The following is a 27,748-nucleotide window of genomic DNA, read 5'->3' on the forward strand; positions in this document are numbered from 1 at the left end:
GGCTATAGCCGCCGGCTGTATCACGGGAGCGCCCCCACAGGTGCTTCTCACCATGCGAGGGAGCTCCCATGAACGTGAGAAGTACCTGCGGGAAAAAGCAGAGACAGCCGCAGAGGGACCCCAGAAGAGCAGGTTCGGGGCCACTCTGCAAAACGAGCTGCACAGTGGAGGTAAGTATAACATGTTTGTTATTTTAAGAAAAAAAAAAATACCTTTACAATCCCTTTAAGTATACAAATGATAATAGATATGAGGTAATAAGGTTTAAAAGGGACAGTCTACCCAAAATGTATATTTTAATTGTGGGTTTTCAGTGGAAGGTGGAACCACTCACTGGCCTCCTTACATCCTTCAGAGATTTTGACTGAGAGATATTTGCTCCTTACACTTTCTATGGTCATTATGAAATGGCCTCAATTTCCCTGTAAGTTTAACAATATTTCAGCAATTAGGATGACAATGGATGGGTAGATAGCTTGCTCAGTTAGAAAAATCCCCTATAATAACATCCAACTCCAACCGTCAACAGATTCCGTTGTTACGAGATTTCAGAGTCAGAGCTGGAGCTCTTCAATCAGCAGGGAGCATGATCTTAGCTGGTTGCAGAGTTACAGGTCTAAATCAGCAGGGAGCTTGATGGACCTCTGCAGAGCATATTAGAAGTGAAAAGGCTTTACTATCTAGGCCACGGATGTTTTATAAAGAAACCAACTGTAAGCCCTTGTACACACGGTCGGACATTCCGATGGAAAATGTCCGCTCGGACCGTGTTGTCAGATAATCCGACTGTGTGTGGGCTCCATCGGACTGTTTCCGTCCGAATATGCGACCGACAAAGTTTTAGAGCTGGGCTATAAAATTTTCTGACAACATGATCCGATTGTACTTTGTCTGATCGGACAAAGTGCCACGCATGCTCAGATCAAATTCCTAGACCAAAGCTATTGGCTACTAGCCTGAACGTAGTCCCGTCGTAACAAAATAACGTCATCACGTTACGAACGATTGGATTTTCCAACAACTTTGTCCGACCGTGTGTATGCAACACCAGTTTTGGACAAAATTCGTCAGACAAAATCTGATGGATTTTGTTGTCGGAATGTCCGACCGTGTGTACGAGGGCTTAGACTTTGCACACCTTTTGTATTGATGTGCAAGGAATGTATTTAGATGTTCCAACTGAAAGATTTTTTGGGCTCTTATTTAGTTTAAAACGACCATTGCAGGTCTTGGTGTCAGGACAGGTCCACTTTAAATGTTTGTTTGTCAGACTCAAAGTTCCGTGTGCTGCTCAGAAACCTCTTCATTCTCCAAGAACTTTGGAACGGTTCCACGCAAACTTCTTCCCGTCTGACGTTTGGCGTCTGCACCTTCGTCATCGATGGACACTTCTGCCTTCTTACGTTTGCGGGGCTTCATGCTTATTCGAATTTTCTGAGCAGCAAAGCTGGGATCGGCGGCATCCATCATGGCAAGGAAATCGTAGTCTGGGAGTGGAGGACCCCAGTCTTCATTAGATAAGGAATCTGAAAACACAACAATATAAAAAAAACAAATTGTTCTGGAATGTGCAGTCAAAACAGTCTTGGATTCAGTTGAGGCTGAAAAAGAATGCTAGACATAACCACTAGCAGACATTATTCACTATAAGAACTTATGTCAGATAACAGGAAGTATGGGTGTATGATGAACCAACAGCACAACACAGCTAGATGAATCAGTGACCCCGACCTTTGGACAATGAATCAGAAAGGGAGTCACTATTAAAAGTGACTTCAACTTTGCTCTCTAGTGAATTGAAGGGGTTTTCCAGGATGGACTGAAGCAGAACTCCATTTAAATGGCTAAATACTTGGATGAAATACATACAACTGATCTGAATGAATGATGAATGGGTGACTTGTATAGGGCTACCTATGCGAACTGAATCGCCTCAGGGCGCTTTCTTGCCACCAGTCCATCTGCAGCTTTTTTTACATGGTCCTTTAACCTGTAGGGCCCCGACACACACAACATTGACATACACATACACATATTATAGCCATTTTTTTTGGAACAGGGTCTAATTAACCTACCAGCATGTCTTTGGAGTGTGGGAGGAAACCGGAGTACCCGGAGGAAACCCACACAGGCACAGGGAGAACATGCAAACTCCAGGCAGATAGTGTCGTGGTCGGGATTTGAACCAGCAACCCTATTGCTGCTAGGTGAAAGTGCTAACCACTACACCTAACTCTGGGAAACACATGTAATTTTCTTCAGTCACTTCTATGATTCAGGCTCTGTTCTCATATGCTGCGGCCGCAGCTCACAGCGGTGCATTGCTGTTCACCCAGGTGCAAATCAAGTCTGAATTTTGCGTGAATTTGCACCTAAATTGGACCAAGAGACACAAAGGACCCTTCTTCATTGCGATCCGTGAACACCCCCCCGGAGATGTGTGAACCGGCTCCATTGAAAGCCGGTCCCACTCTGTCGAGCAAATTGGATTTGGGGAAACCTGCATACAATTCGCATAAGTGTGAACCCAGCCTTACACTGCACTACCGCTTTTAAAGAGGAAGTAGACCCTAATGGGTTTACTTCCCCTTTGTCTCCCTGCAAAGGTAAAGCATAATGGACTACTATGCATCGCATCGCATCGCATAGTAGTCCATTATGTGTCACTTACCTGACACAGGAGCCAGCGAAGTCACCGCTGTCCCCTGTAGTTCCAAGTGTCCATCTTCTTGGTGGGTCTCGCTGCTCCGGCGCTGTGATTCGCCGGAGCAGCGATGACGTCTCTCCTGCGCATGCGCACAGGAGCCGACACTCACGGCATATCGCCGCGATCTGCGGCTTGCCCAGTGCGCCTGCGCACCGCTGTCTACGGCGCATGCGCCGTAGACAACGGTGGCTGTCTTCAGGTAAATATCTCCTAAACCGTATAGGTTTAGGAGATATTTCTTGGACCTACAGGTAAGCCTTAATCTAGGCTTACCTGTAGGTCACAGTGGTTTGTAAGGGTTTACAACCACTTTAAAACCCAAGGGTAACACCAATATTTACAGCCTGCAGCTTGGCAACTGCTTCTTTCACTTTTCCACCTCCAGCCGGGTTATTGGACTATGAACGAACATCTCTCACCTGATGAGGTCATGCACACTTTGTTAAAGCCACATTTAGGCCTCATGCACTTTGGACGTTTTTACAGCTGCTGTTTTGGGTTTAGGCATTTTTTTTTCAGCCAGTAAACTCTCCAGCATGTTATGCTATGTGTCCATACACACACAGGCTGTTCTCAGCGTTTTTTGGCAGGGGTGTCTTCTGGCTGGAAACCCCCCCCCCAGAACTAGTGGGGTGAGTTTTTCAGCTCGAACTCTGATAAATGCTTTAAAACGCTGAAAAACTTGCTTTGAGCCGCAAGCTTTTCTGGGAGTATAGCTTTACAAAAAAAAAGCAAGCTAAAAAAAACGCAATAGCTAAAAAACGCTGAAACACACCACTGCAAAAACTCTGCAAAACTCATTCTACAGCTTTTGACAGCTAACGCTACTGGCGTTTTTTTTTTTAAATAACATCCAGTGTGCATGAGGCCTAAAGCTTAGTTTTTAAAAAAAAAATTATAAAAACAAACATGGTATACTTACGTGTTCTGTAAGAAAGGAGCACTGTCTGTAAAAATGCTAACCTTTATTGCTAGATATCTTCCAGCTAGGAAATGAGGCGGGGCTCTATCTGGCTTGTAGCTTCTGATGCACACAATGAGAAGCTCACAGTGTGCAGTGAAATCAGAGTAAGCCTTTTTAAGCACAGGGGAGCCAGTACAACTGTGCAAGCCTGAAAGACTGGAGTTCTGCTTTAATGGTATGTGTCAAATCGGATTTTAGTTAAATTTTCAGTTTAGAAACTTGCGTTCTATATAATGTTTTGCATTATTTGCTTAAAGTGTTACTAAACCCAGGACTCTGCATTCGCTATATCTGGTCTCCCACAGTACACAGAACATGGGAATGCAATTACTTTAGTAAATACTGCTAAATACCTTTTCTCATCAGCAGTATATAGCAATCTTGTGACTTCTATCAGTGTCTCTCTGAGCACTGGTTAAAGCTTTCATTCTCCTTTGATTGTCCTATGAGGCTGCATGACCCCTGACGCTCTGGACCAGCCTTTCTTGAACTTTTCAACACAGAGGAACCCTTGAAATAATTCTCCAGTCTCAGGGAACCCCTACTAAAGATTAGAAATACAACTCGTGATACATTAGTGTGATGGTCAGTGGGAAGAATTACCTCCTTACAGATATCTAAAAAGATCAATGGTGTTGGTGGGAACTTATCTGAGAGGCAGAAATGGCCCAATGCTGAAGGAACCCCTAGCAACCTTTGGAGGAACTCTAGGGTTCCAGGGAACCTTGGTTGAGAATCACTGCTCTGGACAGTGCTGATTGGCCCTGGGCTGATCATATGCACCCCCCCCCCCCCCCCCCAAAAATAAAAAAATAAAATAACCAACCCTCTAGCAATACACACCAAATTTATCATGTGCAGAGTGACTCCAAGGCTCTGCACTATCAGGGCATGGATTGGGCACTGTGGAAGAAGGGTAGGATCAGAGAAGACATGATCTTTTTACACAATGTGTAGCATTAACCCCATAGGTTCCCACAGTGAGTATAACAAGCATTCTTTACTGCATATACAGACTGTTCTGGGTTTAGTAAAACTTTAACACTTCTATACTGTATATAAATATGTAAGCCCTTGTACACACGGTCAGACATTCCGACGGAAAATGTCCGATCGGACCGTGTTGTCGGATAATCCGACCGTGTGTGTGGGCTCCATCTGACTTTTTCCATCGGAATGTCCGACCAACAAAGTTTGAGAGCTGGATATAAAAATTTTCCAACAACATGATCCTTTCTTCTTCTTTTTGTTCTGTTTCTAGAGTATTTCGATCGGACAAAGTGCCACGCATGCTCAGATCAAATTCCTAGACCAAAGCTATTGGCTACTAGCCTGAACATAGTCCCGTCGTAACGAAATAACGTCATCACGTTACGAACGATTGGATTTTTACGACACCTTTGTCCGACCGTGTGTATGCAACACCAGTTTTGGACAAAATCCGTCGGAAAAAAATCAGACGGATTTTGTTGTCGGAATGTCCGACCGTGTGTACGGGGGCTTATACAGGGTGTTTCTATGGTGCAGGCAGGTACCATGCAGACAAGTTTCATAAATACTTACAGATTGGGGCTTCCTCTCCAGCCTTTACCATTTCTAGCCAATATAAAATATTAACTTCAGTGATAGGCTGATCTGCCGGGAGTGCAAACACTTGTCCTTGTGTGCCAAAGGTAACCAGGACAAGCACTGGTAGGTGTGGGATCAGACCAAAGTATTTCTTCAGCATCTCATATGCCACAGGAGTTTCCTTGCTGCAAAATATATAATAAAACTGACTTATGTACACACTGGCAGTACTAAAGTGCATTTGCTGCATATTCAAAATGTGTGCCTGACTACAGATCTCCAATATGCGCACATTTACATGTTTTATAAAAGTAAGTGCTGAAAGATACAGAGTGAATCTAGTGAGCTCCTAACTTCCTATCTGAGCTGACAACACAGTGCCTTTAAAGATCCAGTATATGAAAAGAAAATGTGCTGCGCTGCACTGAAACCCCAAGTGGTGGTGCCAGCCTTGCCCAAATTCTTCTCTGCTCTACTACAAAGAAAGGTGCTGGATTTTCACAGGTCAGCATGTCCCTCTCTTCTCATAAGGATACAGATTTAATTGATAACAGAATTTTAAATTTTGGATGTTTCTTCATATCACAGGCTTCCTATAATATTACAAAAACAAGGTACAGGAAATATGTCATCAAAATGGGACGCGTTTCGGAACTACTGATTGGTTCCTTCTTCAAGCCAATGACAACAGGTTTGTAGAAGCTAAGCTTCTAGCTTTTGACCCACACCTGGGGTACTGATCACATAAGGTCCAGCCGAGGGTCTCCCCAAACATAGGGACAAAAAAAGGGGACAATCGGCTGGACCTTATGTGATCGGTACCCCAGGTGTGGGTCAACAGCTGTGTGACCTGTTCATGAAATAAACCTGTAAAAACGGAGAGCACTAGATTGTCCCCCTTTTTTTTGTCCTTATGTTTGGGGAGACCATTGGCTGGACCTTATGTGATCGGTACCCCAGGCGTGGGTCAAAAGCTGTGTGACCTGTTACAGGTCGAGTCTTTGAGGTGAGAGGCTGGAGTATCTGCGATGTATGGGCTACAATCACTGCTTTACCGTCTTGTCCATTATTGCACCTGTAATGGAAATTTGTAGGTTCTCTATATAATTGTATTCTATTTTATACGTATTGCACAATGCCCTCACTGTGCACACGGCACTAATAATGTTTTCAGTACAAGTTTTGCATTCTTTCGAGTCCTGATTAGAATTAGCCTGCCTATGTTACGCCCCTTGTTACCATAAACGTACAATTGTAATATGAATGTGATACTTAAGTAATCATGTGTATAAAAACCTTCAAATGCTTCATAATAAAGAAGAACGGTTATTTGGAAAGATGCTGAGCGTATCTTTTGTGTCTGTTCCCTACTGCAGTAGTTATTAATTTGGAACCACTAATCAATATGAGGATAGGAGTTGCCTATCTATAAAATATCCATTTCACAGCTTAGGAGGTTTTTTCATCACTGGATAATTTTATGGACTATTAATTCTATTGCGCAGCACTATATTTTGTTTATTTTCTGTTGAGGCATTCTGGATTATCCTTGAGTGTCAGCTAGCAATTGTATGTGTATTTAAAGTATAGTTTATCTGCGCTGAATATCTGTTAAAATTTCTAAATTTACCTTATAAAAAAAATAAAAATAAAAAAATTATATGGCAAAATTTATACAAATATATTCCATAATACTATACAGTACATTCCCGTTACACCCTTCAGCTATGTACTGAGCATGGAAAGTTGACCGTTCATTTAAGATAGACACAAAGTAATGGAAACATTCCCATGTTAGTTCCATAATGTCAACATTGTACATTAATGGGCACATTACCCGATTGGTACTTACAGATTTAACCAACAAGCCAAATATGGCTCTAAGTATTTCCCCCGCACCAGGCTCAGAATGTGTTTCTCATGGCTGTGATGGAGAGGGCCTTCTGAGAAGAGGATAAGAAGGGCTCTCTGGCTCTGGAGAAGGGATGGCAGAGTCTCCACCCTGACCTCCGGCTGTGGGACAAGGACATAAAGCAGATTTACTATTGGCAAACCTGGCAGAAGTTTGGCATCCTTTTAAATAAAAGTTTGTTTGAACTGAACTTCTAGAAAACATAAATTAAGCCAATCGCGGGAAGTTGTGCGTACAAGAAGCTGTAAAAACAATGAGAACGCTAATTTTAATACGCAATGTATCCTGTTTGGAAAAAGAAAAAACTTTTTTTATTACAATTTCCAGCATACAAATTTAGCATCATATGTAATTCATGTGGCTTAAAAGGGGACTACAGAACTTTCTCCAAAAGTATTTGGAATGGGATCAATTTACAGAGTAATTTCAGGCAATTAGTGAGCTAATAAATCGAGCTAGAGTCAGGAAGTTCTCCCTTAATTTACCTTAGCCCTTGTACACACGGTCGGAGATTCCGATGGAATGTTTCCTATCGGACTGTTTTGTTGGATATTCCGACTGTGTGTGGTCTGCATCTGTTTCCGTCGGAATATCCGACGGACCAACTTTTCCAACTTGCCGGTAAAATTTTCTGACAAAATGCTCCTATCGGACATACTCCTATCATGTGTAGCCTACTCCGACGGACAAAGTGCCACGCATGCTCAGATCAAATTCCTAGACAAAAGCTATTGGCTACTAGCCTGAACGTAGTCCCGTTGTAACGAAATAACGTCATCACGTTATGTACAATCGGATTTTCCGACAATTTAGTCCGACCGTGTGTATGCAACATCACTTCCGGACCTCTTCCGGAATTAATCCGTCGGGAATTACTCCGACGGATTTGGTTGTCGGAATCTCCGACCGTGTGTACAAGGGCTTACAGTGGTTGTAAAGGCAGAAGGTTTTTTTTTTTTTTATCTCAATGCATTCTATGAATTGGAATAAAAAGCCTTATGTGTGCAGCAGCCACCCTCAGCCTAATACTTACCTGATCTCCCTCCGATCCAGCGATGTTGCATGAGAGACTCTGCTGTCCGGGACGCTCCCTCCTCATTGGCTGAGACAGCAGCAAAGCACCGATGGCTCCCACTGCTGTCAATCAAAGCCAGTAAGCCAACGAGGGGAAAGAGGGGGTGGGGCCGGGCAGTGGCTCTGTGTCTGAATGGATACACAGAGCTGCAGCTTGGCTCAGGTGCTCAACAGAAGGGAGGGGCCAGGAGTGCCGAAGAGGGACCTGAGAAGTGGAGGATCGGGGCTGCTCTGAGCAAAACCAACTGCACAGAGCAGGTAAGTATAAAGCCTCATGCACACGATCGGACTTTGTACAAACTTTCCCGTGGACTATTGTACAAAGGGCGTAGTCCACAAGTTTGTTTTGCATACAGACGATCAGATTTTTTAGGCAACAAACACAGACGTAGTGACGTTTCAACGTACTGATGACACTTCAAAAGAGGACGTTCAATTACTCCAGCGCCACCTTTGGTCAACTTCTGTATTGTTGTCTGATCTTTTGCATTGGTTCTGAGCATGGCGTGTTTGTACCTTGTACAAAAGTCCGATGGTTTTGTGTACACATGATGGGACTTTACTCCATCGGACTTATGTTGTCAAAAAGTTTCTCCGTCCACACAGCCAACAAAAGTCTGATGAAAACGGAAAAAGTTTGTCCGATGGAGCGTACACACGGTCGGATGTTGCTCCAAAACAGCTAATTTGCATGTTTGTTGTCAAAAAGTCCGATCGCGTGTACGGGCCTAAACGTTTGTTATTTTGAAAAAAAAAAGAAGAGAGACTTTAGTTGGGCTGTCTCGCAGGGGCCTGCTTTCTTTGTTCCACTTTAAATATTTTTACCTTAGCTGCTAATTATGCTGCTTGGGGTACACTATTTGCTATCAGCGTCTAGTAAGCTTCAGTTAGATGGTAATCTGTCTTTCATTGGTTGTCCCTGTTAATGGTTGAATGTGGAATAAGACTTTTTTGCACCTGCTACAAGTATTAATCTTTCTCTGTATTCATCAGAACGTGCCACGTGCTGTCTACCCTATCACAGCCTGGTTGACCTTCTCCATATATTTGGATCTGTCCAGGTTGCTATGACATTTGTACTTGAGGCGCAGTCCATTTGAAGATAGTGAGATTTATTTTGCTCGCTCTTGCTACGTCTTTGAACCTTTTTCCATGTCATGAGGAAGCCTTAACAGAGAAACGCGTAGACACGACGCACAAGGGCTCAATGAACAAATTGGATCATTTTATATGATTTTTATATTCTTGTTTGAACACTGTTATGATATTGTGTATTTTCTACTAATAAACTATTTTGTTACTTTCTTATTTGTTTCCATACCTTAAAAGTCTGACCTGTTGATACCTATTTGGTATCTTCTTTGTTTTCCCTACTTCCTCAGTGTCTGTTGTGTAATGTCCTCTGTCTCCATACTGTATGAATATTTACATTGGAAATTCCACTGAAGGTTTGGATCCTGAATGGCAGCTGAGAAAAACGTAGTGCTCCTTTTTTAATTAGGGTTTTCAGAGGCAAAAGTAGCAGAAAACAGCCTACAAAGGGTATGTTTTGGAATACATCTCTTGTATTGTAAGCTTGGGTTCTCAGAATACCTGATTATTAACAAAAAGGTAGTGGGTGGACAGGTATAGCAAAATAATGCTTGGAAGAAAAACCTGAGGTGCTGCATATGAAGGCTGAGCTTCTTATATACGGTGATGTGGCACAGCTCTTCTACTGGGTTTAAAGTGTCACTAAACCCACATCATAAAAAAACTATCAATAAATGGTGTATTACAAGCTGTTCATACTCCATCACTATGAGATTTGTTTTCTGTATTCTGAAAAAAAAACCTGATTGATCCTGCTGCTCTCTATCTCCCTTCTGTTCATGTCCCCAATGCAGCTAGGAATTTTGCAGCTGTATTGGCAACTCTGCACATGCTCAGTTTTCAGTGAGTTTCTATGCTGAGCATTTCCTCCCCATCGCATCTTATCAGCCCATGCAGGGGCAGACTGACAACTAATGGGTCCCCCGGGCAATAGGAGATTATGGGGCCCCCAGGCAATCAGATTATGGGGCCACACAGTATACACACACAGGTACACATAGTATACACAGACATGTTTCTATTGACTGAGAAGGTATTGGAGAGAATTTTTACATACTGTCCCTGGTTTTACTGAGGCTGGCAACCCTGATGGGAACCCCTAGTGGCCTGGGGCCCTCGGGCAGTGCCCAAGTGGCTGTATGGTCAGTCCGCCCCTGAGCCCATGTGACAATAGAGTCACACATGTGGGCATATACATAGTGATAAAGGACAACCAACTCCCTCCCTTTTCCTCCAAACCCACTTACCAGCTAAATACAATAGGGGTGGGATATAACATGTAGATTAATGGTGGATTTACCTCCCTCCTATTCTCTAACAAGGCTGGAGTGGCGAGACAGAGTGTCAGGGCTGGCTTAGCCCTTCTTCCTCTGGGCTGGCCACTCAGCTGTTGGCTAATTGCCAGCTCTGTTCTCTCTCAACAGTTACAAGCTGTTCCCCGATGATGCTCGTCTGGCCTGCCTATATACAAGTCTTCCAGCTCATTTCACCTTCACATTTGGTCACATCACTAGGAACCATCTCCTGCTGTTTCAAGATTCCTGGCTTCCAACCTGCTTGCAGTTGCTCTCCCTGGATCCCTGACTTCTGGACTGGCTGATTACCCGATCTGGTTTATGAACTTTGGACTGGCTGACTACCCGATCTGGCTACTGGACTTGCTTGACTACGCTTTTTCCTATTTACCTTTTTATTTTTATTAATATGATTTGATTGTACTTCTGACTCTGTCTGTTTCATGGTTCCTGACACAGAGCTGGTGACTGGCAGAAGTCTGCCCACACCATGTTATTTACACAAAATAATAAAGATTTGATTTCAAAATATATATTTGTATGGCAATTTAAAACAGTTTATTGATATGAAAAAAACAGTATGTGGAAACCGAACCTCACCCCCGAGAGATGGTGCTCCTCAGGAACTTCACTTGCCGTACAGCCAACGTCCTAACGTTTTGTCCTGATAATACCGGAAGTGATGTTCCCGAGGAGCACGATCTCTCGTTGGTGAAGTTCAGTTTCCCCATGCTGTGTCCGCTGTGACCACGCTATGCCAGTACTTGCTGCTGCAAGTGGATGTATTTATGCTTTACTTGACCTTAGCTCATGTGAGTGCAATATTTGAAGCTTTTTAATAGAAATACATTTTATCACAATGATATGGCACTATTGGAGCACTTTTGTTTTATTATATATGTAGAGTCCATGATATCGAGTATTACGTCTGAATATCGTTGGATATTTAACCCTTGTAGGGTTGATGCGGTTTGGCCGAGCATGAGAGTGCAAGGCATTGCTATTTGGTGAGTGCATAACCAAAAGGGGGGTGGAAACACTGATTGCACATGGTGTGGTGAAAGCTTTGAAGATCTCACATCAGGATTTATATATTTTTCATTATTCTTTATTTCTTTATTTTTAGTTTTTGTTTGAGACATCCTAATCTCATTAATGGACTGTTAACCGCTTGCCGCCCAGCGCACGATGATGTACGTCGGCACAATGGCAGGGCTGCGGAAATGGGTGTACATGTACGTTCCCTTTAAAACGCAGCTTTGTGGGCGTGCACGCGTACTCCTTGACCGTGCCCGCAGACACGATGTCCGCCGGTGTCCAGTGATCGTGTCACGGAGCGGCAGAGCGGGGAGATGCCTATGTAAACAAGGCATTTCCCTGTTCTGCCTACCAACATGACAGAGATCTACTGCTCCCTGTCATCGGGAGCAGTGATCTCTGTCATGTTGTAGTGAGCCCACCCCCCCTACAGTTAGAATCACTCCCTAGGACACACTTAACCCCTTGTTCGCCCCCCAGTGTTTAACCCCTTCCCTGCCAGTGTCATTTACATAGTAACCAATGCATTTTTATAGCACTGATCGCTGTATAAATGACAATAGTCCCAAAATAGAGTCTATAGTGTCCGATGTGTCCGCCAAAATGTCGCAGTCACAATAAAATCGCAGATCGTTGCAATTACTAATACTAATTTTTTTTTATAAAAATGGCATAAATCTATCCCCCATTTTGTAGACGCTATAACTTTTGCGCAAACCAATCAATATACAATATATTGCGTTTTTTTTTTCTTTTTTAACAAAAATATGTAGAAGAATACATATCGACCTAAACTGAGAGAAATTATTTTTTTTATATATTTTTGGGGATATTTATTATAGCAAATAGTAAAAAATATTGCTTTTTTTTTTCAAAATTGTCGCTCTTTTTTCGTTTATAGCGCAAAAAATAAAAACCGCAGGGGAGATCACCAAAAGAAAGCTCTATTTGTGCGAAAAAAAAGTGCTGTATCGCAAAACGTGCTCTCGTCAGGAAGGGGGTAAATTCTTTCGGGGCTGAAGTGGTTAATCACAGACTTCGTTTGTTATTTTTATTGGTTCACTAATGTATGAGTTTAATCACTACAACCTGTCACTGGGTATATGGATTCATATTGTTTGAGTCAGCGCTACTATTTACTTTCACCTATATTGTAAATAGTTTATTAATATTATTTATTGTTACTCTGTATTCCAAAGTCTGTTTTTTTTTTTTTGACCAGCAGCAGAGGACTAGACGCTCCTCCCACTCATGTTTGCCTGTAGACAGGCTGGGAGAGATCTGGGTCATGTGACAGCTGTATATTGATTAGGAAGTACTTAGAATTTTTTTTTATTATTATTAAAATATCTACAGTGCCATCTCCCATATACAGAAACACAAGGGACAAGATCAATTAAACAGTGTGTGTTTAGTATCACTTTAATTATGGCCAGCATCATTCAGGCCACTTCCTGTGAGCTCACAGAGGAATGCTATTCTGCCAAGAGGGCCTGTGACATCACCAGACTGGGCTAAATTTAGCAGAAAAAAAAAAAGTATGTATATTTTTTATTTTTTTGGCGGTACCAGGAGACCTCCAAGAAAGGAGGGGGGCGGCAGAGGGGGGGACGCAAAACTCTTTCAAAAACTGAGCAGGCTCTTTATTGCAGAAGAGACATGCAAATATCTCTTCTGCAATAAAGGAAACACACCTGCCTCTTTGTAGTCTGCTTTGAAATGTACACTAGCTGGGTAAGCACAGCTCCGTTTATATTCTTGCACAATGCCTGCTCGCTGAGATGACTACACTCTTGTGCATGTGCAAGAGTGACATCATACTGCACCTGCCAATGAAGACAGCTGCAGCCCAGAACCCAAAAGAAACAGGGTGAAAGATGTCAGAGGCAGCGAGAGAAATCAGACCATTGAAGGAAAAGGTAAGTATTGCAGAGCTTAGCTCTGCTTTAAGTGAGTTTAAGGCTACTTTCACACTGGGGCGTTGCGGGTTGTGGGCACTGGCGGTAAAGCGTCACTATATTTAGCGGCGCCTTACCGTTGTTTTATGGGCGCTATGCGCCTGCTAGCGGGGCAGTTTTAACCCCCGCTAGCGGCCAAAAAAGGGTTAAAACCACCCGCAAAGCGCCGCTGCAGCGGGTTTGCAGCTCTGCTCCATTGTTTTCAATGGGAAGGGGCGCTTTAGGAGCGGTAAATACACCGCGCCTACAGCGCTCCAAAGATGCAGCTTGCAGGACTTTGGCCACCCTGCAAGAGCAACGCTCCAGTGTGAAAGCCCGATGGGGCTTTCACACTAGAGACAGAGCAGCGGCTGTTTCAGGGCGCTTTAGCACCTGCAAAGTGCCTCCGTGTGAAAGCAGCCTTTGTAGTGTCACGCAGTAATTACCAATTTCCTTGGATTCGTGAATGCTGTAATTTTGCTTACTACAACTCTGTTGTAAACATAACGTTTTGCTATATTACTGAAGCTGAAAACTTTTCATTGTATCAATTCACTCCGACTTATATTGAGAGTGATTGGTTTGTATCAGTATGAAATCTTTGCGATCTGCCGGTTGTTACGCAGCTTTGCAGCTCAGGTTTATAGTGTGCACACCTGTCCTTATTAGTGGACTTTAAAGCATAACCACAGTTTCAAGCCTATGCCTGATCAACAGGTTTGTCTGTTTCAATATGGATTGAGGTCTTCTTTCATGCCTTGGATAATGTGTTCAAATTAAAATAAGTTTTGTTAGGCATTGGAGACAGTCGGTAATCCCTCTTGACAAGGTTAAAAGTAAACTCCATTGGATCATGATTAACGATAAACTCGCCTATATACTTTGCAATAACACCAAAAAATGTAACACGGTGTGGGACCCGTGGATCGATTATATCTCGACTCCGTAGGAAGCTCCAGGTTGACCCTCTCCTCCTCTATCTCCCCTTTCTCTCTCCCCCCCCCCCCCATTTTTTCCCCCCTCTTTCAAACATTTTTCTTCCGATACTTGTACGTACAATGCACATGATCGCCTATGGGGCCTCACATAGTAGTGAGCCCCGGGATAATCTCAGGGTTTGCCACCAGACTTCCCTGTGAGTCCGGGTCTCTGTCATTCACCGTATGTGGTGGAGTTCCGGATCATGGGGGATGGGGGGGGGGGGGGGGGGGAGTATTATTCAGTCCCATTGGTACTTGGATACATATCGCACATTTTGCATTCTACTGTAAGGGTAGGGGACAGGTATGTAAAATGCCTATATTTTCTGTACTTCTGTATTGCTGTGTTGACAGTCTGAGAAATCGACTTTGTCTTATCGATGTGTCTGTTCATTTTGAAATTTGATTCTTTTTCAATAAAAATATGAAAATATTGAAATATAAAATACATTTCGTTTGCATTGCATTTTTTCTCAGATTGCCTGTATTAACTCTAATCATCAGCCACAGTTATTGCTCTGTCTGTGCACTGATCTGGCCATCCATCTCTGTACACAACTCTAAAGTCCCGTGCACACGATACAAAAATCGGATGAAAAAACTCGTACGACGAGCTGTCTGGCGATTTTCAGATCATTAGTAGGGTGCTTTCGACAGCCGATTACGATTTTTCGTCAGACAAAGGCTGGATGTGCAGGATTTTTTGACATGGCTGCGGCATTTTTATGGCCCCACAACCAGCAACGGTAGCTGGATGCGTGCCATAAAAATGCAGCCCAAATGCCTGTTTTTACTACCCTTCCAACTGCAAGTGTAAAAAAGCCCAGTGCCCTAGGTAAACAGAAAATGCACTATAAGCTCGCCTGACTTGTGACAAATATGAAAAAAGGATGGTACATTTGTAAGAGAGATATGCTCATGAGAATTAGCAGACCACAATTATCTGCTGTAATGAAATAACTGGCAATGTTCTGCCTGTTAAGTGCACCCGGAATAGTGTTTACTCTGTATATATTTCTACACGCCACCCAGACATTCATCCTATCTTAAATTTGCTCATCATTAGTGAGGCAACCAAATTACTACTTGTAGCGGGTGCATAAATTACGATAAAAGTGGTAGATATCTTCCTGGAAGAGATCAATATTATTGAGTCAGCAGTTAAGTTTTTGAACTCAATATAAAAAAAACAACTTAATGATTCATATGGTTATATTTATGACTGCATTTGCCATCTCCTTAAAGTGATATTAAAGGCAAGGTTTAAAAAAAAAAAAAAAAAAAAAAAAAAAAAATCATGTCATACGTACCTGCAGCGGTTTTGCACAAAGCAGCCCACATCCACCTCTTCTCAGGTCCCACCGCCAGTGCGTCTGTCCCCTCCCACCTGCCAAGTGACCTCAAAGCAAACAGCTTGCTGTGGGGGCACCCGAGTAGGCTCACTGCCGAACCGCTGCTCAGGGGTGAGTGGGGCAGAGCTGCGGCTCGGCCCCGTTCCCCTTTCTTCTCATAGGCTGTAATTGACAGCAGTGGGAGCTAATGGCTCCTGCTGCTGTCTCAGCCAATGAGAAATGAGAATCCCTGGAGTGCCGAGGCTCTTGTGCACATCACTGGATCGCAATGGGGCTCCAGTAAGTATGGGGGGGTTGCTGCACACAGAAGGTCTTTTACCTTCATGCATAGAAGGTATGCATGCTCCTGTCCATCAACTACAGTGGTGGGGGGGCTTGGCAAAGTCCCGCTGTCTGTGTCAATGGACGCAGCACTGGGTCTCGGGAGCAAGCCCGCATAAGTGCCCCCATGGGAATCGGCTTTCTGTTGGAGGGCACCAGCAAGAGAGGAGGAGCTAGGAGTGCTGGCGGGAGACCCGAGAAGAGAGGACTGGGGCCGCTCTGTGCAATTCTATTATAAGTACAGACATTTTTGCTTTTTTTTTTTTTTTCCTTTACAACCACTTTAAAGAGGAAGTAAACCCTAATGGGTTTACTTCCTTTGTTTCCCTGCAACGGTAAAGCATAATGGGCTACTATGCATCGCATAGTAGCCCATTATGTGTCACTTACCTGACACAGGAGCCAGCAATATCACCGCTGTCCCCTCTTCCACGGAGCGTCCATCTTCTTTCCGGGTATAGTGGCTCCGGCTCTGTGATTGGCTGGAGCCACGATGACGTCACTTCCGCACATGCACACAGGAGCCGCCACTAACGGCATATCGCCGTTAGCAGCGGCATGCTCAGTGAGACAGCGGTGCCTGTCTTTTTGCAAATACCTCCTAAACCGTGTAGGTTTAGGAGATATTTCTTGGACCTACAGGTAGGCCTTAATCTAGGCTTACCTGTAGGTCAAAGTGGTCTGTAAGGGTTTACAACCACTTTAAAACGGGCGGCTCCCGTGCGCATGTGCGGGAGTGACGTCATCGCGGCTTCGCCGAATGACAGCGGCGGAGCAGCGAGACCCACTGAGAAGATGGACGCTCGGAACTACAGGGGACAGCGGTGACTTTGCTGGCTCCTGTGTCAGGTAAGTGACACATAATGGACTACTATGCGATGTGATGCGATGCGATGCGATGCATAGTAGTCCATTATGCTTTACCTTTGCAGGGAATGAAAGAGGAAGTAAACTCATCAGGGTTTACTTCCTCTTTAAAGCCTTCTAACTGGAACCTCTCTGATCACAAACATACAAAATACCCTCAGACAAGTATTAGAGAGTAATTATACTTATAAATTAGAGTTAATCTATTCCAAATAAAAATCTGTAAAAGCGGTAGAAGAAAGAGGTATTCATATGGAATTATATAACATGGCGGTAGAAACGCCTGCATGCCTCCAGCAATTGTTAAAGAAAACCATATGCTTTGGATCCATTTCTGAACTCTTTGTGTGTGTTTGTATGTACAGTATATACATCACATACTTTACCCTAAGGAGAGGCCCATGTGTTTATGTAACTTGCACTTATCTTTGAGTTCAGAGCGTTATGATCATATGAAACGATTAACACTCACAAACTCTCCGCGTAATCCCCGTCTTAGGAGTGGAAGAACCTGACTGCGAGGAGTGCTGAGAAGAGACACCGCATAGACTTTCTGTACACCTTGCCTGGAGAAGAGGACAGCTGGGGGATGGACGCCATACTTCTCTGCCCTGAAAGAAAGAACGAGGAGTTCTAAGCAAAAAGAAAATATCTTTTGGCTATTATATTTCTAGCTTTGCCTATATTTCTAACCAAAACCAAATAGAAAAACTTCAGGCCTCATTTCTCAAAAGCATCTTGTAAAAAAAAAAAAAATATATATATATTGATGTCTATAGCAATCAGATTTTTGCTGGTGTTCCTCTGTTCAGGTTAGAAAAGAAAAGCAAAAATCCAGTTTAACCACTTCTGAACCGCGCACGCCGATATACGTCCTTACTTTGAAGCGGAATATCGGTGTTCTGGCAGCAGCTGACTGCCATAACCCCGGTATCCTCTTCTTCGGCCGGCGGTCTGCTTTCCGATAAGAGTGGTCTCTGTGGCGGATTCACTGCAAGATCTTATCGGTGATAAGAGAGGCGCCTCCCCCCCCCCTCGCTGTGCTCCGGTGCCCTCCGCCGCTTACCAGAGCCGCCAGCAGCGGCGGAGGCGATCGGATCTTCACCCTTGCTGGGCATGAAGATGAGTGAGGGAAAGATGGCCCCTACCCGTCTCCATAACATGGCAGGGCGGAAGTGATGTCAAAACGTCACTTCCGCCCATAGCTCTTAAAAGGGCATTTTTGTTTTAAATTATTATGACAATTTTTTTTGATTATTTTTTTTTTTATTGCATTATAGTGTAAATATGAGATCTGAGGTCTATTTGACCCCAGATCTCATATTTAAGAGGGCCTGTCATGCTTTTTTTTTTTTTATTACAAGGGATTTTTATATTCCTTGTAATAGGAATATAAGCGACACATTTATTTTTTAAAATTTTTTTTAAAGTGTAAAAATAAAAAACAAAAAGGTGAAAAAAAAACAAAAAAAAACACGCCCCGTGCTGCTGAGCTCGCGCGCAGAAGCAAACGCATATATAAGAAGCACCGGCATATGAAAACGGTGTTCAAACCGCACATGTGAGGTATTGCCGTGATCAGTAGAGTGAGAGCAATAATCTGTAACCTCCTCTGTAACTTAAAACATGCAACCTGTAGAATTTTTTTTAAACATCGCCAATAGAGATTTGTAAGGGTAAAAGTTTGTCACCATTTCACGAGCGGGGGCGCAATTTTGAAGCATGACATGTTGGGTATCAGTTTACTTGGCGTAACATGATCGTTCACAATATAAAAAAAGATTGGACCAACTTTACTGTCCTCTTATTTTTTAATTCCAAAAAGTGTATCTTTTCCAAAAAAAGTGCCTTTGTAAATACGCAATTTACAAACTCGGTGTGACATAAAGTATTGCAACGACCGCCATTTTATTCTCTAGGGCAGTGGTTCTCAACTGCTGTCCTCAGGATCCACTAACAGGCCAGGTTTGCAAGATAACTGAAATACATCACAGCTGATATCATTTGCTGCTCAGTGATTGCAGTAGTCTAGTCTGCATCTCCCCCAAGGTAATACTTAAAAACCTGGCCTGAGGACAGCAGTTGAGAACCACAGCTCTAGGGTGTCTGAAAAAATATATATACAATGTTTGGGGTTTCTAAGTCATTTTCAGTCATTTTTCATTTTTCTCAGTCATTTTTTAAGACCGTTACGCAAATTTTATTCTCTAGGGTATTAGAAAAAAAAATGTATAATGTTTGGGGGTTCTAAGTAATTTTCTAGCAAAAACAGTTTTTAAAGAGGAAATAAACCCTGATGGGTTTACTTCCTCTTACATTCCCTGCAAAGGTAAAGCATAATGGACTACTATGCATCGCATCGCATCGCATAGTAGTTCATTATGTGTCACTTAGCTGACACAGGAGCCAGCAAAGTCCCCTGTAGTCCGGCGCATCCATCTTCTCGGTGGGTCTCGCTGCTCCGCCGCTGTCATTCGGCGAAGCCGTGATGACATCACTCCCGCGCATGCGCACGGGATCCGCCACTCGCGGCATATCGCCGTTGACCGCTGCGCGCTCTGTGTCTGTCTTTTGGCAAATATCTCCTAAACCGTATAGGTTTAGGAGATATTTCTTGGACCTACAGGTAAGCCTTAATCTAGGCTTACCTGTAGGTCAAAGTGTGTTGTAAGGGTTTACAACCACTTTAACTTGTAAGATACAAAAAGAGGCTCGGTTCTTAAGTGTTTAATAGAAAAAGCTCTAAATTCAACCTAGCTGGAGCATACACCAGGCTAAGAACTGCCCCCTTGCCTTCATGTGATAAAGTTTCAGCCTAATGATTGGACGCTGCATTGTGGAACGATAAGAAGGTCATCTGATCCTCTGTACCTAAAAGAACCAGCTGTATATCACTTGGCTGACAAATGTTATGAGAGCAAATGGAAAACTAAGCATCAGCATAGGAGTACAGGCATTCCCCACTTTTAAGTACGCAATGGGCTTTATTTACTAAAGCTGGAAAGTGCAAAATCAGGCTCACTTCTGCATAGACACCAATGAGCTTCCAGGTTTTATTACCAAAACTTAATTGAGCAAGCCGAGGTTAGAAGCTCATTGGTTTCTATGCCGAAGTGAGCCTGATTTTGCACTTTCCAGCTTTAGTAAATAAACCCCATTGTGTACTTAAAAGTGGGGTATGCCTGTAAATAGTTTAAGTGCAGGGTCACTTTATTTTGTGGGCCCAAAAGAAAATGCGGACATTCTGATATCATGGGTAGGAAGCATGCAGGAAGAAAATCCTTCCATAGGTAACTAACGCTGCATTCTCAATCTCTTCGCGGCAATAAACAAAATATAAAGTGTATGTAAACCCAGGCATTCAACTTCACTTGTTTGGTACCTTTTTCTGTGTAAAAATACAAATGAGAATGTTTTGTTACGATAAATGCCAACAACTACCCATTAATCCTTACAGAAATTCAGTGAACGCCTAATGGTCTGTAGTGAGCTGAGAAGTTTAGTAGAGAGCTTACCGGTTGCCATCATCCCCCAAACTGTATACCAACATGACTTAACCCTCAATTATGGGACTTTTAGAGAAACCAAAAAAAAAAACTGAAAATCAAAAGCATGTGAACAGTATTATAAAAAAAAAACGTATACAAACTTTGATACAAGCAGAATAAAACAATTAAAAGGAGAAGTATGGGTTTTGCTTTTTCCCCCATAATCGTACTTACCTAGGTAGATGCTGCATCTGTCCCCCAAGCGTCTCTGCATTAAGAACCGAGCATTCGAACACCGCCGTTGGCTCGGTTCTGTCGGCTGCCCGAGAGGAGAACTGCTGACTGTCAATCAGCATCTCTCTTCTCTGCTCCTCCCCGCTCATTGGAGCGCCGAGCTGTGGAGGGGCGGGGAGCGGCCATCTTAACGGCTCACTGAGAGGCTGAGGCTGCCATCAGTCCAGGCATCTGGCCGATCCAAAACAGTTTAAAACAGGTAAATCACATCAATCAAGAAATAATCGAACAATGGTCCGCAGCCTTCTCAGTAATGACACGAGTCAAAAATGGAAGGGTAAAATTGAGAGCAAGATTAGTGCAGGTCCGCAATATTCTAAAGCATAGAATTTAGTCCTCAATACAATATTTAAATCTGTTGAATGTGTTTTTAATCACACATTATTATGTGCAAATATGCAAATTCATATATGTAATTATACACACTGTGCAAACATGCAGTGGAACGGATTTTATATGTGAATAAATCAATAATATTTAATGGATAAATCATCATATACTGTATTTATTGGCGTATAACAAACACTCACTTTTTCACTATGAAAATCTGGCGTAAATAGCGTGTGCGTGTTATACGCCAATACTTTAATTTTAGCTGCCTCGGGGACAGGGAGGGGGGCGGGACGAGCGCCGTCAGATTACATACAGTGAGACACTCATGTTTACTTGGAGGCCACTGTAATAGGATGCTGCTGCATTGATGGCACTGGTGAGGCTGCTGCATTGATGGCAACGGTGAGGCTGCTGCATTGATGGCAACAGTGAGGCTGCTGCATTGATGGCAACAGTGAGGCTGTTGCATTGATGGCAACAGTGAGGCTGCTGCATTGATGGCAACGGGGAGGCTGCTGCATTGATGGCAACGGTGAGGCTGCAGATGGGCATTCATCAGGCTGCATTGATGCCACTTGTGAGGCTGCATATGGGCATTGATCAGGCTGCATTGATGGCAATGGTGAGGCTGCAGATGGGCACTGATCCTTATTTTGCTTCAAAGTTCATTATTTAAAATTTCAATTTTTTCCTTAAACTTCCCTCTTAAAATGAATGTGTGTGTTATACACCTGTGCGTGTTATACGCCGGTAAATACGGTAAGTGGTATATATTAAAATACATTCAGTAAAATACTTTTTGTGCAATGTTCTTAATCCATATAATGACTCTTCAAGCCAATTAAACACCCAGTGTTGAAGGAAAAATTGAGAGTCAACTTGCTGTTAAAGATCGAGGACTTTTTCAATAAGCTCCAATCATTGCTCCTGCTGAGTTGTTTCGATCGCAGGCACATCTTGCCACGGGGTGTAAGAAAAGCGAGGGAGGAGGCCAAAAACAGAGGGATGGGGGGATCCATTTGCTGGTGGATCAGATGGCAGTCAGATGGAAACAGACAGGCGGAATGTTTCCATCGGGCCGCCCCATAGAAAACTGTGGGGTTGTGTCCGTGTCCGCTCTGCATAGCAGAGGGGAGACAGACCTGTCTACTGCCTGCTCAGCAGAGATCAGCAGAGCAGGTGGATGTGCATTACGGAGTCCGACCCGTGTGAGAGAAGCTTAAGGAATTCAAAACTTCCTCTGATTGGCTGAGGCGGAAATCCTGATGTCAGTCTTTTGCCTCTTCAGAGGAAGCTTTGTATTCATAGACTACAAAGCTTCCTATGGATGGCTGGAGCAGTTGTTAGCTTAACTCTATTTTTGTTCATTGAGTGGAACAGGAAAAACACAGCTGAGGCTACATACAGTAGAACTATAGGCAAAACTTACTGGTGTCCCCATTGGAAGATTTCCCCACTATTACTTTTCTGGGGACAATCCAACATTTTGAATTTTCTTTTACTTTGACTTTCAATGATAATGATAAATAGAACAAATAGGGAGAGTGAATCTACTTAAAGTGGTGTTGCCACTAAAAAAGAAAAAAGTGTTTAAAATTCTTAAAATTGGAATTTTTTTTTTTACTCACCTCTAAATACCTGTTGCTAGGGTGTCCCTCGTAGTTTGCCTTCTTCCTTGCCCGGGCTGGTGACATCCCTTCCCCTCGCGTCGCACAGTCATCTGGGACCTGTCACGTGTCCCAGATGACTGTGCGGCGTATCAGGGAGCCCTGCGCCGCATGCGCAGTGGGTGCCCGGCTGTGAAGCCACAGCCGGGTGCCCACAGTACGAATGAGGGCGCCGCAAACGGAGCGGGGAACGAGGGGGGGGGCTTCGTTCCCCTGCATCACTGGACCCTGGGACAGGTAAGTGTCCGATTATTATTAGTCAGCAGCTGCAGTATTTTTTTTTTTTTTTTTAGGGGCACCCCACTTTAAACAGGTACACAGAGAGCAATAAAAACTGACAGGTATTCCAATCCATCTTCCCTCTATCCAAAACAAAAAAAAAAAAGTTTTGCCTTTAGTCATACTTTGATACAGCGCGTTCAGCAGGTGCACATCTACTAACTAAAATATACAGTTCCTTTTGAGCCAGCCTGGTCCAAATGAACTATTTAAAAAGGGACATTAAAACGTGGTGTTAGACTTTAAAGTGGTTGTAAAGGCCTGTTTAAAATAAAAATAACAAACATGTTATACTTACCTCTTCTGTGCAGTTGGTTTTGCACAGAGCAGCCCCGATCCTCCTCTTCTCGGGTCCCTCTTCACTACTCCTGGCCCCTCCCTCCTATTGAGTTTCCCCTCAGCCAGCAGCTCTCTATGGGGGCACCCGAGCCGAGTCAGAGCTCAGTGTATCCATTCAGACACGGAGCCCCGACCTGGCCCCACCCCCTTCGCGATTGGCTGGATGACTACTTTGATTGACAGCCGCAGGAGACAATGGCGCGCTGCTGTGTCTCAGCCAATGCAGTGGAGTGTCCCAGATGGCTTAGACACTCGTGGACATCACTGGAGAGAGATGGGGCTCAGGTAAGTAATTAGGGGGGCTGCTACACACAGAAGATTTTTTTCTCTTAACGTCCCTGACGGTATGATTATGTCAGATTTTTGCTCAAAGCGGTACAATGTTTCACATTGAAATTTGGCATCTTATATTGTAGGCCTGCAATTCTTAGGAATAAGTCACTTAAATCTGTCCAAACAACAGTCTATTAGACATCCCGAGTATGATAAAGTTTGAAACAAGAAATCATAAATTATAATATAATAAATAACTATAAATAATTATAACAAATAATATAATAATAATAAAATGTATTAAATAATTTAATCAAATCAAAAATACAGAAATGTTCTCACTTGCAGAATTGTCGCTGTCATTACTGTCAGTGTTTGATGACGAATTTCCCCGCAAATCACTATCACTCAATTCTGCAAGTGATTCTAGTTTATTATCGCTGTTTTCTAGCTGGTCTAAAACCGCTTTTGACGTAAAAGGGACACTTTTTGGTTGCTATGGACAATCTCAAGTTTCCAGGCAGAAAGAACAGTACAGCAAAACCTTGGTTTGAGAGTAACTTGGTTTGAGAGCATTTTGTAAGACAAGCAAATTTGTTTTATAAATCTTGACTTAATATTATTATTTCCTAAGTGTACATAATATAACTGGCTACCAGGGGCGGACTGACCATTCGGGCAATGCCCGAGTGCCCCATGCCACTAATGGGCCCCATCAGGGTTGCCAGCCTCAATAAAACCAGGGACAGTATGTAAAAATCAGTTTTTTTTTAAAATCCCAAGATTATAGCTGCCCCGCCTCTCCAGTACCTTTTCAGTGTGTGTATGTGTATGTGTATTCTGTGTGTGTATACTGTGTGTATATTGTGTGTCTGTGTATGTATACTGTACGTGTGTGTGTACTGTGTGGCCCCAAAATCTATTGCCCGGGGGCCCCATAATCTTATCCTTTTGCCCGGGGGCCCCATGAGTTGTCATGCAAGTCCGCCCCTGCTGGCTACTGACATTTACAGGCATACCCCACTTTTAAGTACACAATGGGGTTTATTTACTAAAGCTGGAAAGTGCAAAATCAGGCTCACTTCTCCATAGAAACCAACGAGCTTCTAACCCCAACTTGTTCAGTTAAGCTTTGGTAATAAAACCTGGAAGCTCATTGGTTTCTATGCAGAAGTGAGCCTGATTTTTCACTTCCCAGCTTTAGTAAAAAATTAAAAAAAAGCCCATTGTGTACTTAAAAGTGGGGTATGCCTGTATAGGTAAAGTTGATCCGGGGAAAATCCGATTGCCTCTCGGGGGATCAGGAAGGAATTTTTTCCCCTGCTTTAGCAAATTGGATGAATCTCTGCTGGGGTTTTTTGCCTTCCTCTGGATCAACTGTGGGGTATAGAATTGGGTATATGGGATTGTATATTATATATTATAAGAGATAGATATATATATATATATATATATATATATATATATATATATATATATATATATATATATATATATATATATATATATATATATATATATATATATATTTTTTTTTTTTTTGTGGTTGAACTAGATGGACTTGTGTCTTTTCAACCTGACTTATGCAGGCCATACATGGTCGAATTTCGAACTAATTTTCTTTTCAAAATCAGAAAAAAAAAAAAAAAAAAAATTTGTGATCCGATGGCGCCACCATTGATTTTCGAAACTGGGCCTACTAAGCCTTCAATTTCACCTCATGTTGCTACAGAAAATAATTTTTTTGGCCAGGAATCTTCTTTTCTCTCCGTAAATTTTCTTTTCTCATTACATTTCTCGCACGATTCTCCCATCATTGATTAGAAAATCGTTTGTTTTTCAAAAAATTTCCAACATGTCCGATTCCTCAAATTTGATTTCCGCACGAAAATCGGCTGTTGCCGCAGCCCCACTAATGGTGCGAAATTCATACGAAAATTCTTAGATACGATTTTCGAAAGAAAATTCTTTCGAAATTCGAACTGTGTATGGCCAGCATAAGTGTGGTTACATTTAATGAAGGTACGACATTTAGCAACGTATTTCTACACTTATTCCGGCCATATACAGTTCGAATTTCGAAAGAATTTTCTTTCGAAAATCGTATAGAAGAATTTTTGTACCATTAGTGGGGCTGCAGCAAGAGCCGATTTTCGTGTGGAAATCAAATTTGAGAAATCGGACATGTTGGAAATTTTTTGAAAAACAAACAATTTTTTTAATCAATGATGGGAGAATCGTTGCGAGAAATGTAATAAGAAAAGAAAATTTACGGAGAGAAAAGAAGATTCCCGGCCACGAAAATGATTTTTTGTAGCAACATGAGGTAAAACTGAAGGCTTGGTCAGCCGAATTTCGAAAATCAATGGTGGCATCATCGGACCACAAAAAAAAAAAAAAAAAAATTTTCTGATTTTGAAAAGAAAATTTGTTCGAAATTCGACCGTGTATGGGCTGCATAAGAGGCTCCTCTTCTCTTTTATACTCTGGAGCTCCTGCTGAATTTTGCTTCTAATCCCCTTGTGGATGGACATTTTATGGTTACACAACCTGGTCACATTGCTATAATCTTTTTATATTGACTATAAACTATGAATTAATGGTTGTGGAACAAATCATTTGAGTTTCCGATATTTCTTTTGGGGAAATTTGCTTTGATAGACAAGTGCTTTGGATCACAAGCATGTTTCTGGAGCGAATTATGCTTGCAGTCCAAGGTTTTACGCTAAATATAATATAAAACTACATGCAGGGCACTGGACAAAAGAGATGTAAAATTAATTTAAAAAAGTAATGTAATCTGCAAGTTTACAGTGTACTGTATGTAATATGTGCTTTTCACTTTTTGAATTTGGCACCGGGCTCCGACCCTGTGCGTCGCGCCGCTTGTAGGGAAGAAAGCCCGGCACTGTGATAGAGCGAGCGGAGGACACAGCAGGATCCTGAGCACAAGGTAAGTAACTTTGCCTGGATCCTGTGATGCGATCCCGAGTGTGTGGCTCGGGGGTTACCGCTTTTGGTAATGAAAATTCACCCCGAGCCACACTCGGGAATACCGTCAGGGAGGTTAATGCACATAATGCATTAAAAGGGGTCGTAAAATTTCCTATGCATTAAGGTGAAAAAACACCTGTCAGTGACTGACCCCTATCCCCCCCACCCGTTTTACTTACCTGAACCCCTGAACTTGACCTGGTGAGGGCACACTGTCTCTCTGCCCAGGGGTCTCGGCTCTTGATTGGATAGACTGATAGCAGCGCAAGCCATTGCCTCCCAATGCTGTCAATCAAATCCAAATGACGCGAGCGCCGGTGGGGCGGGCCGAGTCCTGCATTCGGCCTCTATGGATGCCGAATGCTAAACTTGGTAGCTCGCCCGCAAGGTAACCCCCTCGAAGAATCGCTTCTCCAAGGCGGTTATCAGATGTGGGGAGGATGCATCTTGTGCCTATTGTCAAACATAAAACATCTGCTTCCTCACATAAAATTGTGTAAGAATATACATAGAAGAAAATGTCCCAAGCTTTACTAGATAGATACCTTGTATCACTATATGTGGCCGGTATAAGAATGCACAATAGTAATTGTAAATGTTGGAAACTCCTTATTGAATTCCTAATTTAGCATGCCAAATCCTGGAAGCCGATTTACAGGACTATAGTAGGCAAAAGTCTCTCTTTTATCTTGAATATTGGGCAACATAAAACATCTGCTTTCTCCTCACGTAAAATTTAAGTGTCTGAATGTGCATAGAGCAAAATGTCCCAAGCTTTACACGATATCTTGTGTCTATCTCTATATGTGCTGATATAAGACATGCACAGATTTCGAGGGGGGAATACAGATGTATATATGTTGGGAAATGTTAGACCTTGGCACATCAAATCCTTGAAACTGATTTACAGGATTGCGGTAGGCAAAAGTCCCCAATTGACATACATAAATATCTTCCAACAAATGTAGAGAGC

General features: G+C 42.8%; 1 protein-coding gene across 2 annotated transcripts in view; it reads right to left on the reverse strand.

Annotated features, from left to right (window-relative positions):
- Positions 1 to 279: 279 nt before the first annotated feature.
- Positions 280 to 27,748, reverse strand: part of TXNDC16 (thioredoxin domain containing 16) — a 186,532-nt gene continuing 159,063 nt past the window's right edge. For both annotated transcript variants that reach the window (XM_077466803.1, XM_077466804.1), the window contains exons 18-21: positions 17,581 to 17,719; positions 7,093 to 7,253; positions 5,235 to 5,425; positions 280 to 1,526 (exon numbers count right to left, since the gene is read on the reverse strand). In XM_077466803.1, the coding sequence (XP_077322929.1) occupies positions 1,273 to 1,526; positions 5,235 to 5,425; positions 7,093 to 7,253; positions 17,581 to 17,719 (745 nt within the window). In that variant the 3' untranslated portion in view covers positions 280 to 1,272. The remainder of the gene's footprint in view (positions 1,527 to 5,234; positions 5,426 to 7,092; positions 7,254 to 17,580; positions 17,720 to 27,748) is intronic.

This window comes from Lithobates pipiens, unplaced genomic scaffold (assembly GCF_037356315.1).
Source record: "Lithobates pipiens isolate NorthernLeopardFrog02 unplaced genomic scaffold, aLitPip1_a1.2 Scaffold_37, whole genome shotgun sequence".
NCBI lineage: Eukaryota > Metazoa > Chordata > Amphibia > Anura > Ranidae > Lithobates > Lithobates pipiens.